Consider the following 15234-nt stretch of genomic DNA (forward strand, 5'->3'; position numbering starts at 1 on the left):
CTTGATTTACTCTTTCCTGCGATCATCCATAAAACAGGCAGGAAGTTGAAGTGTTGCAGGACTAAAGTAAGTAGTCTGATGTTTTGCAATGCCATGTTTTGCTCTATCATCATCATCATTTAGATGTTATTCTCGCAGTTGGCCCTTCGGCAAAACTCCCGCCAGGGGCTCGCACTTTTCTAGCCAACAGTATAGTGTTCACAACACCTTGTTGTGCTCCATAGTTTTTATTATCCCTGAACGCCCTTCGACGATTGGATATCGGAGAATCGGTAATCTGTCCGGGAGTTTTTTTTACGAAATATGCTATCATAGGCAGTAATGTGTTTAAAACATGATGTTATACAAGTGGCTTTTCTATCAATGGCTGGTACCAGTAAAGCGCCAAGACTAATCCTATCCATTGGGTAGGCTTTTGGGTACCGCCCCTTCGAATATGCGCAGTTGCTTTCCATCATATTTAAATTAGATAACTATCCATCGAACGGTTAACCGTTGGGCATCGTTCCGATTGATCATCTCTTCCAGCGAGAAAATGATCAAAATTGACCAAATTAGCTTCAGGAACAAGGACCGCCAGCTTCTGTTGGCATCATTCAAGCACAGTTAGGACCTTGGTTATACGATCGATCGTAAGTATCATGATGAATGATGAATTGATGATGGTGAAGTGGATCGGTCAATCAACAATTTTCCTATCCATTTTCTGTTCATTCCTATTGAATTCCACTGTCTTGCTTATAGCATTGCATTAGCAACCAATAGGAAAGGATGGCTGATATTAGCCATCATGTATTCACGATCTATTCGAATGAAGGATTATGAAATCATTTGATCCCATGTATTGGGTATCTGGGATGTACTATGTCTCACTTACAAGGGATTTGTTTTCAAATCGTCAATATTGCCAACGAGCAGTACTGATCCAATATCTTTTCTTGCCGCCTTATTAGGAAAAGCGGTTTGTATACCAGTGCGCAAAAAAGATCAACCCTATATCTACAGAGGCGTTGACGACAATCAAACAGCAGCTGGTAATAGAATTACTGATTGCTGATTAGAGTTCCATTGGGATTTCGATCAATGGGCTTCGATCGAGAGTGAACATTGACGTTGTACTCGATCGTTGTAGCTCGATCTTTCCTGGTTAACTTCTTCCAACATTGCAACAAGTACTCGTAGAAATAGCGCTATCCAAGGAAATGGTTGCCTTAGCGATGGAAGACATTCGAGCCCGTATTGAGACTTTAGACGATAACGAATTAAGGCGAGAATTGAAAAATTTGGGTCTAGATATAGGCCCCATTACTGCTACTACCAAAGCAACTTTTATCGGCTTATTGGCTAAAAAATTGCATCGATTAAATGGAGGTGAAGTTCCGCCCGACAACGATCAAGACACGGATGTTAAGGTAACATACTGTGCTATAATCTACCATATCCTATCATTCACTTGCTATCAGAACCATCTATTTTCGATACAGTCGTCCTACCATGTTATAATTTGATTATCATCGGTTCATGACCATGACAATTGATGTACGTTTACATTGAAACAACAATTGTTTTGATACCTTCAGGCCGTTTCAAATAACTCTATCAACAGCTCTGCCGTTTGCCGTAAGAGCAATTCTGATCAGAAGCCATCGATTTACTACGGAGTTTGGTTAGGTGATGATCAGCAATCAACCGAGTCTGTACCCACGACTCCACTAGTTTTCGATCGAAAGAGCGATTTAGAAAAATACTTGAAAGGTCATAAAACTGCTCGGTTTAGAACTTTCAAGAGTAAAAACGACGCAGAATGTTATTCTTTATCGACATCGCAATATGTAGTCAACTCCTCGCTCAATGGCAGCAGTCTCGATACTGAACCCCCGCAACAGTACCATGGTCCATCTCGGACGATCATTAGTCACTTGCAACGTGCTGCTAGGTGTGGCTTGCTAGAACAGTATTCTGATCTAGTGGAGCAAAATCCTCGATGTTTACTTACTGCAGGTTAGAAAGGAATATTAATAGACATTTTAACTGTAAATTTTAAATTTTATCAAAGCCGTTCATAGTAATGTGTATCATTTACTGATGAAAAAATTGATAACGAGTAATTACTTTATACGTGCAACTGACTATTCCATCAATCCCAACTCATACCATGGCTAGTAATACAGTACTTCTGCAGGGACACAATCGTTTCCTAGTCACTGAAATGATTCCCATCCATATTATAAAATTGTTACGTAAATTGTACTGCTTAGGAAAAATGGATGCATCCCTTACTGTGACTAGTGTCTGCAATTTTTGTCTATGTGAAATCCGAGTTCAATTATTTTTAAAGTTACTATTACGTGTCTTATGTTATGAAATGGATTCTTTTTATGGGCACTAGTACATATCTTGCTTATACTTATACTTGGTGTTTATTGATGGAATAGCAAAGTACATACAATTTGTTGATGGGATGAGTACATTATGTCAACATGTTATAGATTTGTCATTGTTTTTATTGAGATACAGCGATTGATATATAAAGGTTAACTAAAACTACAAGTTGTGATACCTATAGTATAATGTACCATAATAGGTGATATGTTGGTAATAATGGCAGCTTCAGCATACTTGCAACTTAGCATTTGATCAATCCAAGCTCATACCATGGCTAGTAATATAGTGCTACTGCAGCAACGCTCTAGTTTACTACTGACTGAAGAGATTCTCATGCGTATTATAAAATAGTTGGACAATGGTAGTACTTAGGAAAATGCATTGATCGTTTATAGCCGCTGTATGCAATTTTATCCATATGTAAACCTAGTTGAAGTATTTTCAAAGTTATAACTAGCCCCTCAGGTTATAAATTGGATTCTTTTCAATAGGTAGTTAATGATGGACTACAAAGGTACAAACAGTAGATTGATGGATGAATACTTTACGTCAACACACTACAGATTTGTAATTGTGTATAGTAACTCCAAATATGAGATACTGCGATTGATGACATGCTATTCTAAAGCTAGATTAGGTTAATGTTTACGAATGATCAGATGATATGATCGCGTGCGATTTTGTATGAGTAAACAATACGAGTTTTCTAAATAACTCGTTTTATTCATTTTTTGGTTAGTGTTTACGATGATCAGATGACACGGTAGCGTGCAGTTAGTATGAGTCAACAAAACCGAGCTAAATAACTCGATTTATTCGTTTTTTCTTGTAGTTGAAACCCCGGTTATTCTCCAAGAAGGCTTACGTTATAATGCAATGCACTTTGGATCACATTATAATCAGCCTGAAATCTGCCAATATGTTATTGATAAATGTAAAGATTTGCAATTTTGGAAAAAGTTATATCCCAACGATGATTCTGAACAGCTGCGTCAAAATTGCATCAACATAGCTCTGGATCGTTACTTGAATACACCGGACAAAATGGTTATAAATCATACTATCTAATCTTTATAGCAGATGCTTTAAGGGTGCTTACTTTAATGACATTCGTTTTGCTTATTTAGTGTAGAATTCTAATAAAAAAATCTTATTACTATTCTCGGATTTAGCTGGCGGAGACACCGCTACATTTTGCTTGCAAGTTTGGTTTCACTGAGGTGGTTAAGAATCTACTCCATGAACCTGCAACCTTGAGAAATTGTAAAAATAAACACGGCAAGCTACCATTCGACGTAAGCCATTTTATAAAGTAAACTTTCAAACTTACTACACTAAGTGCACATCAAGTCCCTTCACTCTAAGAATTACGTATCGTGAAAAAAAGTACCATTACCATAGGCATGGGTTCTCCAAGTAGAACGTGTTGTAGCGTATTATTTGCGCCCAACTGATGCCACTGCAATAGTCTCGTATTAATAATGTTATGAGTTCACTAATTAATTATAGTCTCTTTTTAAGTACACAAGCAGAAGTTGCATAAATCCTTATGGCTTATTCAGTACTTTCTTATTCAACTATTGTGTATGCCTATTTTTATGATTTGCTTTCCACGCATTTTGATATGGGTTCTGTATAGATTATCATTTGAGCAATCATATTCCTTTCTGATTTTTCTACACAGCTTATATGTACCCGATACAACAATGAAGATAAACAAGAAGTTAAAGAATCGATAGAAAATTTATTTACAGGTTACATATTAAATTACTCCTTAAAACAATTCGATTTTGCACATGGCCTATTCGTGAGATAAGGTAGTTAATCTTCCTATGATCGTACACATTTATGTAGAACATTACTTTGTCCCAATTTACCGGGAAGATGATAATGTTGTACCGCCAAAGCTTGGTACGCCGTGCAAGTCAGATCAAATTAATTTGAGCTTTGACGAAAGTCTGTTAGACAAAGCATTATCACCAATCGATCCCAAGCGAGTCCTAAGAGCCTACGCAGGTCCAACTTCTCCTGCTTTGGTAAGCTTCAATTAACCTATGGTATAGTTAATAGATGAGTTTATTATTTAAAATGAGATTAGAAATACTTCTGGATCGTACTGTACTGTACATAAGTACTGTATTCTTTTGGCGGATAAACATTGCATTTTATAATATTAAAAATCTCTTTTCCGTTATCTGTATTTATCAATAACATAAGGCAAAGGAATTTCATAAATTGCTGGTAACTCCATCGAGTATAGAAAAACGACGGGCTTACTCTGATATCAAGTGCCGAGATAGCGAGAAAGGAATCGAAAGAGTTGCCAGGTATGGCCGGGTATTCGATGATAGTTGGGACTTTAATGATGCCTATATATGTATTCTATTATCCAATGTTGTTACCCGTATGTACGTAGATTGGTTAGTCAACGTTCTGCCATTGATTCACCTCTGATTATTATATGCTATGATATTTCTCGATCTAGATCACTTGCACGAGATATGCAGGTTCCTTGGAAAGAATATTGGAAATTTATGGATGGTTATGCAGATTTTATGACTTCTGATGGATTAATGAAGCTAGAGAAATATCTAAAAGAATCGAAAGCAAAGACATCAACCGCCAAAACAACGGGTTCGTAGCATGATTTTATATTTTACTTATCATCCATGTGCATTGTACGGTATAAACATCAGATAGATAGTTTGCAGATATTCGACATTATATATTTACGGTATGGGAAATATAGGTATTATTTTACTACTAGTAAAAGCTTGAACTGAAAATTACACTATCTTTATTGCATTGGGCTGCATGCGTTTCCGTAGAATTAGATAATGTTACATCCAAGCTGGATACTATGAATTTAAGCGGTACTCCTGAAAGCAACACAACACCTCGACGTGGTGAATCGGACATGGAGACGGAAACAGATGAAAATACAGATGGATTTCTTGTCGGGTAATTAAATTTCATTTTATTCTCAACCGGAGAATTTCATATCAAAACATAGCAATAGCCATATTAAATAAGTTAGTATTTCGATTTTGATGTGGTATTCAATTAACATGCCTGTATTCAAATGCATTGAAGATACAGTTGTATTTATTGTATGGATATCTGGCTTTTTAAGTAGAAAAATTGCTGGTATCGATTTGGATGTAATGCGAGCAATAAGGCCAGAAGATCTTGATAGCAATAAGTATCCACTTGTAACTGAGTGGTACAATAAAGTTTCTTCCAAAGCCAATGCAGATCAAAGTTACGATAGGTAAATGCATTGATGATAGTAGCATGCATGAAGTAAATGTAATTTAACTACGTGATCATTTCTCTGTTGACATTCTGACTGTTATGCCAATTTTGGATTACCACAGGTTGAGAAAGAAACAGCTTGGTAAACGGATCTTATTCAAGTAACTTTAAAACGGAAAGGTTCTGCTAATAGAGCATATAATAATATACATAGTACAATATGGTATACCGTCATCTTATGCATGACATTCAATTCTCAGAGATCTGTATCCTTTGAATTTAAATTTCAAGCTATAGCACTTTTGCTAACTCATGTACAGGTGTATTGATCATGTTAGATCACCATCAACTTGCACTGTTTTCTATATCGTATGGTACTTTATTAGATTGTACAGTAATCATTTTCAGCGATAGTGAACCATAACGGGTAATTGGACAGGGTAAATGTAAATTTAAAACTTAATCCTACAGGCATATTGTACTGTACTTTGGTGTCATGGATGTGATGTACCTAGCTGTACCATACCTATCAATGTCAAAATTTTTTCTCACTTTAATGTTTATTTTTCACCAAGCAATGGCTAATACACCAAACACGTTTGAATTCAATATTGCCTAACTTTGTTTATTCATTTCTGTCAAGAAATAGATGCATATACCATAATTTATGGTTGTTTATAAAATAGATACGTTCACAATATGTAAAATAGCACTAGCGATAAAGATTTATTCTACGTTCTAGATTGAACGCTTGCGAATAGTATGTGATTGTATTACTCTCTCGATTTATTGTGGAATGGTCAATTTAATTTAGAAATTCTGAACATATCCAAGTATGAATTATATACCAAACACGTAAGTTGTCCTTTGATGAATAGCACTAGGATGACTTGGGTTAATCATTTCTGATGTAATCGCCATACCTTTTTAAAGTTCTAATGGTACTACTAACACCGTTTTAAAAAGTATTTTGAAATAAAATCTATTCTCAAAAATTGGTTAAACTTCGCTTATCGTGGTTTATGACGATGTTTGTATGATGGTCAGCAACCATATCTGCTTGCACTATCTATTTATCCAAGGTTTCTAACATTTTATGACAATAAGCGTTTGGAGAATTTAACCAACTTGGCGTAAAACGCTAGAACTATAGCCAATGAAAAAGTATTAACATTTTAGTCAATGATCTTTGAGAGCATTTGCCAGTTTATTTCTTTCGCGGTCTCTGTCATTGAGAAAATTAGGCCCATCTTTTTTGAGTCCTTAGCTAAATTATATTCTATACTGGGTGATGAATACTGTAATACACATAAGTGCTCGATATTGACTATCAGTATCATTGCAAAGTACTGCTGTAAAGCGATGACGGATTGGATGTGACTGATAAATTCGAGCAATTTCCTTCTACTTTTTCAATTGCCTGGTGTGTGTACGATTTTAGCCTTATGTGTTAGACTTTCTTAACGCATTTAGCTCCTATCAGCTTGTGATTTTGTTTTGTTTTCTCGTGATGATTCCCTCAACTGTTCTGCTGCATATCTATATGATTTTGATGTGCTAGACTGCACGTTTAGTATCTATCCTTGCACCAGGCTGCGGTCTTGTTTCTTTTGTATTGATGATGTTGTAGGTATTTCTTATTGATGATCACTGCATAGAATCAAGTCTTTCCTGCTTCCCGTATGCTTAGGGATATCGAAGCGGTATGCTTGTATAGTATAGAGACTGTATAATTTCTTCATTGACAAATCTATCGGATTGTTATCTTCCCGAGCGCGATGGATGGAGACGATATATTTTGTGAAATAAGGGACTCTGGTTAGCACGCCATTTATCCATTCTTGGATCGCATGATAGAATTGAGTTTAACTAGACTGTAATGTAGTAAACATAGAATTAAGCAATAGCTGGACACGAGAGTAACGAAATAGGAATAAAGAGCGTATTCAATTGCAGCCTGAGGAAGTGTCAAAGCTGCTTGAAACATATATAACGATACATTCAGAAAAAACTATATGGACGGAATAGATTGTTCATTTCTGGCTAAGTTGGATAATCACTCGGAAAATACGTTATTCATTTTCGTCAAGGTTAAGAGGGTAATAGCTCACTTTGCGTAGCACCTCTCTACAAACGTACAAACGATCGCTATACTTGTTATGACTGAATACTCCTTTTGCATCTTGTCTAGCCTTGGCAACGATATGTTTGATCATGAGAGAAATGATACATTTTCCCTATTATTATAATTTTGTAATAGGAAGACCTTTACTTTGCCTATCTCATGCTATCGCAAAGTTGCTTATGACTGCAACTTTTGACAAGTGCTAGTAATACTGTACTGGACTACTAGAAAAAAGCCTTTCTTCTATTCCATGGCTAATATCAAACCTCAAGCAAAGGGAAAGCAACTTTCTCTTTGATACGACTCTGATTGTGTGAGTAGGATTGACTTCAGCTGCAAGATTCCATGCACTTACAGTAGTATCTAGCGTTGGAAGCGGAAGGCTACCATGTGCGGCTGTGCCTTCCTAACTATGCCTACTTTGCTTTACCCATATCTTCCGAAATCATGCTTAACATGGCATGTAATCTCCTGATATCAGGCTATATCCAGACATGCATAGACTTTGCTTTGCCGGCATTTTGCTCAAGCTTCAACTATTCAACATTGCAAACTCAAAGTATGACTTGACTTCAACTGGCAGATAGCATTCGCTCAAGATTAATTCGTCCACTGTTTTGTGCGTCTAACAAAGACGATAATATTATTCTGGCAGTAATATAATGCTTTAGAGTAGTGCTAGACAACAACGGCTACTGAAATACGATCACACAGGTAAAACATGGCCTGGATGAAAGGGTGTTCATAAAGTTTTAATGTTAGGCTAAAGAGAAAGTTGGGTTATCAAGGAACAGAAAGTCAAGACTGCACATTGAAGGTATCTATTCTGTGGAACAGAAATGTGTGAAATAAATGTCGCCCCTTATAGTATAGTGTCAAGATTTTCTACGCCATCTCCTTTACATCTTCTGATACACTGCGCGATGAGTGGGCTGCGCTTTCTTCGCAGAGGCTACAGTGTACAGTCACGAACTTCTACAGTGTACTGTACTGTACAGACACCAGACAAGTACAAGATGTACTGTACACTGTACAGTATTAGTAAAGACCCGCAGAGTACTGAAATTGTGGTCTCCAGTCCACCGTCCGAACATCCTGACATCGAAAACACTTCATTGACTGTTTGTGGTCATTTCAGTACCCCTTTTGTTATTGACGTGGTTGGACTGTCCAGTGACGGAAAGTCAAGACTGCACAGCGCACAGTGCACATTGAAGGTATCTATTTTGTAGAACAGAAATGTGTGAAATAAATGTCGCCCTTATAGTAGAGTGTCAGGATTTTCTACGCCATTTACTTTACATCTTCGGATACACTGCGCGATAACTGGTCTGCGCTTTCTTCGCACAGGCTACAGTGTACAGTGTACAGTCACGCACTTCTACAGTGTACTGTACACAAGACAAGTACAAGATGTACTGTACTGTGTACAGCATTGGTAAAGACCGGGAGAGTACTGAAATTGTGGTCTCCTGTCCACCGTCCGAACGTCCTAACATCGAAAACATTTCATTGACTGATTGTGGTCGTTTCAATACCGCTTTTGTTATTGACGTGGTTGAACTGTCCAGTGACGATTGTCAGCCAACGAGCCTCATACAGGTCGTCTGCGATGTGTCACCTATCGGTGTAGTCACTCGCCCGTGGCATCGTAGTCCAAGACAACACTGCTTTCTTCTTGCTTCTCTTTGAATTCTTTCTCTCTTTGCCATTTTACTCTATTCCGTTGATTGAAATTTCTTATTTTCGGCCTTCTTTCCCTTGGATTAGACACTTCTCTCGGCGTTATTGCGTCGATCTGGCCAGTGGTGATCAAGGTAAGCAACAACGTCTTGAAAGATTGATTGTTTCCATTGGCAAGGAGCGAGAGAACATTACGTCAGCAAAGGCTTGCAACTTACATTCATTGAATTACAAGCGTTGACAATTTCCTTGATTGGCGGTCCATGATTGCTCGCAATCATGCCTAATATTGAATTCGATGTTATCCAAGCGCAAGATGTTGATATCCGTGAAATAAGCCAAGATGAAGACGAAGACCATCCTATGAATATATTACATGAAGCATTGACCATTCGCGGTGTAGGCAATGTAACACTGTAAGTCAGTAGCGAAGAGGCCAAACACTGAAGCCATTTTTTCAATGACTTTCAATGAACTTGTTATTCATTCTACACCGAATTGTTGAAATTGCTATTCGTTTTTAATGTTATAACTGACTAAATGATGCACAGCCATGACACAAGTTCCTTGTTAGTTGTAATAAGAGTTAATATAGTAGAGCAGGATGGAAGAGGGATCACGATATTATAAAGTCAGTAAATTTCTTCAAACAGACCCAAAAATGAGCCTATAGTATTGTACTATTAAATTCGGTAATAGCCGAATTCAAATGCTGTTTCTTATCCATAGATTAAACTCTATATCCATGATATAGAGGTTAACACCAAGTAGCTTTAAAAACTTCCAACGCAGTAAATATCTCGATCCAATATCTCATCTTAGCGACAGTGGCAATGACAGAGCAAAAAATTGAATTGAAAATACAAAGTCAAAGACTTTCGATATTCAATGGATGGATTATCGATTAGGGTCTTCTTGGTCCAAGTCTTAAACTAACTTTCGTCTTTGATATCATAACAAGAAAACGTACAAGTGTTGTAACTAGAAGAAGAATAGTGCTACAAAGAGACTGGAAAGGGATAACAGTATCGAAAGTAAATTTCTTCAAGGATTTGTCTCTTACTGTGTTTATTAGTTTCAGCGATAGAGTATAAATCATCTGCAGTAGGTACCAATTTTATTAGTCCATTTTTCTGACTGCTACTCAAAAAATATTAAAGTAGAATGACGCATTCGATAACCTAGCAATATTCTAGATTTTATGAATTAAATTGAAAAAGAAATTCCTGACGATTGTTGATTTTAACAGGATAAAAGCATAGGAGATTTTTAAAGGTAAAGACTCTATTATGGTTCACTTGGACTCTACAGCAAACTTTTATTACATCGTCATGTCTAGCGAAATTGAGCTCGCTATACTGTACTGTACGTAATACGACTTTATCTAAACTTCTTTCGATGAATTAGCTACGTTAGCGATATTCGTATCCTTTCCAACTATGAATCCGTTGAACTTATACGACCAGTTGTATAGATATACCTGAAGTAAAATATAGGTATACGCGTACGTGTACTATGCAGCGTTACATGGAACTATCGTTTATCAAGTAATTTCTGTCATGTACAGTAAGGATTTCGATAATGTGGTAATGATCGATTATCGCATTCCAAAATAGTTCAAGAAACGTTATAATTTTATAATAGCCTTCATCATAAGTCAGGACCGGTAGGCTAAAGGGCTATTAATATTTCCTACGTAACTTTAAAAGAGTGCATTCTGACCATGCACCTAACTCTACATGGAGATAGACAACTATAAATAACTTAATCTTTACTAGGTTACTACAGTAATTGAACCCTTGTCATGATAATTTTATAATAGAAAAAAAATTAAATAATGACCGTAACATATATATATATCATTTACTAAGAATCTATTCTGTTATATTATTATTATTCCTTATATGTGCTTCTCATAAACTTTCACCTTTTAAATGGATAAAGTTACCATTGCAACTTGAAACTGATCATGCACTCAGTATAAAGTATACGAGTATCTATATTAATAGACAGACATTGATTTGCTAACTTATTGAATGTTCTAATATTACGTTGCTTAAATATAAAACGATCTATGGCACATACTACAACAAGAAAATCTACTTTGAACCTATCCACAATATGACCGACCGACCGACCGAATTAATGTACTGCATTCCCCACGGTAGTGAAAGCACACAACAGATGTAAATTGCAGTTAGTTATATGCAAACTGACATGTACATTGTACAGTAGAAGAAGTGTCAATATTAAACTCTCAGCTTCGCTGTAGCTTTCTATAACTAATATTAATCAATACTAGACAATAATTTATGACTACATCATCATTGATCAAGACAGTGTTGATGGAAAGAGAACTGAAACAATAGTATCCCGAGGTATGCTGTTAATGTATACCGTACGTCAAAAAATTTAATTTATCCTCAAAAAAACATATCCCTTCTTAAGATGAGAATCTTAAGAATGTCTTTCATTTAGATTATATCCTTGATTACTCCCTGACTTCAAATGCTGCTTATCTTTATATTGGAGAAGTTTATGGAAATATATAGCTTAAATGGAGAGTAGTATCGCGCTTCATTGATCATGCTTGAATTCCTGCTTTAGGAATTGGTATCATGGGTATTCTCCTATCTTAGATATTATAACATCATCAATTTACAATACTATACACCACCTTTCCAAACCATCAGGCGATATCCGAGTCATTTTTGTTAATTTTTAGATTACTGATTATATATAATCACTTTCGTTCTATTTAGTGACAGTACAGACTATTTCGAGTAGCGTTGTTTAAATGAATCAACAACCATAAAGAATTTAAATGTCGAAAATTTTAGTATAATTATTGAATAGATAAGACCAAACTAATGTAGATAATAATGATCCAAAGTAACTATTCATTCCTTTGCTAAACTAATTCGAGGATGGAGGTTGAATCGTGAAAGTAGAAATAAAATAGGTATAGATCAGCTTACATCCTTCTTATTTTTACAAATTTACATATGATGTCAGGAAAGTAATGGATTACGCGTTTACTTAGCTTCAACTCTCATTGACAAGTAGATAAATGCCAGAACGATGGACTCTAGAATTCATTGTATTTCTGTCAAACTATGATCAAAGAAATAAAATGAACTGCGCGATATTACAAATAGCACAAATTTGGGCTGCTAAATTCGTAGCCATTTTTACCTTCGCTTTTATTATTTATGGTTATCTAAAGCTCTTTAATATTTTTTCAATCTTAAAAAAATTTTATTAGATGCAAGCTGGCACCTTTACTAATTATGTTCTTAACTGCATAACTCTTTCTAGATTTGGATTAACTAATAGATTCGAGGAAGAATTCCCTCCAGGATTACATAGTAAGGTATGTCATGTTAATGAAATAGTTCAAATTATCTACAAAAATTATACTTTATTTCATGCTAGTTAAATAATAATTGTGGTATTCTGCATTTACATTGTGGTATCCTTCCATTATACGCGTATATAATAATTTATTTTATTGCAAAGATAAAATTTATATCCATCGATTTAATATTAAAAAAATTAGGCGTAAATTGCGCAAGCTGACCCATAATAATGTTTAATTTTGTTTGCATGTCATCTTTCGGTATTGGTGTTATAATTTTAAGACCAAATTATGCAAGAATTTTTTAAACTACCTACAAAGTAAAATCCTGTGAACTCCATGACAGTTGCTATCGAAAATATTGTTATGTGTTTTCCTCATCGATGGTCAATTCTTAATTTGTTATTAATCCTTCTATTACATGTACGAAGGTTGCACCAGAAGAATTTAAAGCAACAATCTCACGCATAAATGACATTCTACAAAAAATGCAGCCAACGAATTTAAAATCGTTCTTCTGTGGATGTATATGTTGTTGCTGTACATTGGGGTGTTCTTTATGGCCTGTTATTTGTTTAAGTAAACGTGTAAGTAGTAGCTGCTGTTACGTTATGGTATTACTAGCCCTAAAACTGTTATGTTACTATCGAGCTTAAGATTAAATTACGAAGATATAACTTTTCGTTATAAATCGATCATAGGAGGTATTAATTTCTCCACTTATGACACGAAATCACTACCTGTAATGGTAAAATGTTGTATATTTCTGCTAAGATCTCCTTCACTTACGTCATAGACTAAAAATGCCATTGCCAAAGCCTTAGACTACGATAATAACCATTCGTATCACAAGGTAGGAAAAGGCGCTAGTCAATGATTGATTACTTTTATTATCGAATAAAAATTAAATGGAATTAGACTGTTACATGACACAAACAACTAATTACAACGATGTTTTATGCTAATGCGCATAATATTACATTTGATTTTTTTCTTCATGAATTGACACGTAGCTTGGATTACACTGGGTATTAAAAAAAGTAAAGTGCGATTCCAGTAATATGTTGGAATATGTAAGTTAACGGTCATCATCAATTTCCACCATACCGTTATCAAATAAAAATCCTAAAATTTTTATATTCACGATCTTTCCAGTACTTTCCTCAGCTATAGACATCTTCAATTAAATACTTTGCTATATAGGAAATCTTTCTTTCATTTTAATAATCTATAACAAGAGCACCTTAAATCGGTCGTATTTACAGCGTGGTAATTTTTTCCATTAGGTATTATCCATTGAATACATACCTAAGAAAAACTTAATGAAACCTGATTAAGTCATATTTTGATGCAAGTACTTAATTTTCTATTTATGGTATGTTTAATAACGGTAATATAATATTACTATAATACTTATCATGATTTTATCATCTCCAATCTTGGAAAATGTCATACTAAATCCTTCAAGAAGTTGCATTTATAGTATTTACAAAATTAGATAATTTCATATTATTGTTCGAAAACGTGGATCGTATCTTTAAGCCTAACTTCTAATTGTGTATCATATCTGTAACATAGAAATCAAATTTAAAACATCGCACCTATTACGTAACATATTTGATACAATTCTCGATTCTTGACAACATTTTAGAGCACAGTTTGCACTAAAAGTGCAAGTTAATTTAATTTATTATTGCCTACCCTATATTGAAATTCATCGCATATTATTTCGAGATTAAAACTGGGACTATTACAATACATAGGTAATCAGAAAATGCACGCTGTAAAATATCCCCTGAAATCTTTATACTATATTATCGTTATTTTCTTGACTATAATTTATCAGCACATCTAGTCTACTATCCTTAATTACTGAAATGCCTTCGCACAATTGTGTCATGTCATATAAGTTACTTTATATAAGATTGATATTCTAACGCGGTTCAAATTTAACTATATCATGTAAAATATTTTACTAAAAGGAATGAATTGTATCGTTTTGTCCCATAATTAGGAAAGTTTATAATCCAATTTATAGCCTGATTTAAAGACAGATTACCATAATCACACTTTGCGTCATATCTGCGTTCTTATTGTCGTTGTGATTCTACTATTAGAACATTTCATCTACTCGTATATCTATGTATTATTTCTGATTTATTCATTGCCATATTCTATGAAACTGTCTGAAAATTAATAAACATATTAGAAAGAGCGGTGATCAATTTTTATTCTGTATCGATGGATTCTATGTCTAGTTTCTGATGCAGTTACCTTTTTTCGCCATCTTTGCCTTCATCTAAAAATAAGCTACTATAATATTAATGAAAATAAACGTATATCACTGGAAAAGCTACCCATGCATTGCTTGTGACGAGGTAGATCAAAATCTTATGCTTTATGTACAACAATGGCCTAAATTTGAGCA

General features: G+C 35.0%; 2 protein-coding genes across 2 annotated transcripts; both read left to right on the forward strand.

The window, feature by feature from the left end:
- Nucleotides 1-1202: 1202 nt before the first annotated feature.
- TRIADDRAFT_61691 (uncharacterized protein) lies at nucleotides 1203-5805 on the forward strand (the record flags this gene model as incomplete). Its single annotated transcript, XM_002117630.1, has 11 exons — nucleotides 1203-1412; nucleotides 1581-2001; nucleotides 3218-3432; nucleotides 3558-3680; nucleotides 4070-4139; nucleotides 4240-4421; nucleotides 4603-4712; nucleotides 4871-5019; nucleotides 5214-5346; nucleotides 5522-5656; nucleotides 5763-5805. The coding sequence occupies 11 exons, from the start codon at nucleotides 1203-1205 to the stop codon at nucleotides 5803-5805; spliced, it is 1791 nt and encodes a 596-aa protein (XP_002117666.1).
- A 3922-nt stretch (nucleotides 5806-9727) lies between these two features.
- On the forward strand, nucleotides 9728-14143 carry TRIADDRAFT_32928 (uncharacterized protein; the record flags this gene model as incomplete). The annotated part of the gene is made up of 6 exons (XM_002117631.1): nucleotides 9728-9864; nucleotides 12767-12821; nucleotides 13238-13393; nucleotides 13603-13659; nucleotides 13820-13879; nucleotides 14093-14143. 6 exons carry the CDS (start codon nucleotides 9728-9730, stop codon nucleotides 14141-14143), a joined length of 516 nt encoding a protein of 171 aa, XP_002117667.1.
- Nucleotides 14144-15234: the final 1091 nt, after the last annotated feature.

The sequence above is a fragment of the Trichoplax adhaerens genome, genomic scaffold (assembly GCF_000150275.1).
Source record: "Trichoplax adhaerens TRIADscaffold_27 genomic scaffold, whole genome shotgun sequence".
Taxonomy (NCBI): domain Eukaryota; kingdom Metazoa; phylum Placozoa; class Uniplacotomia; order Trichoplacea; family Trichoplacidae; genus Trichoplax; species Trichoplax adhaerens.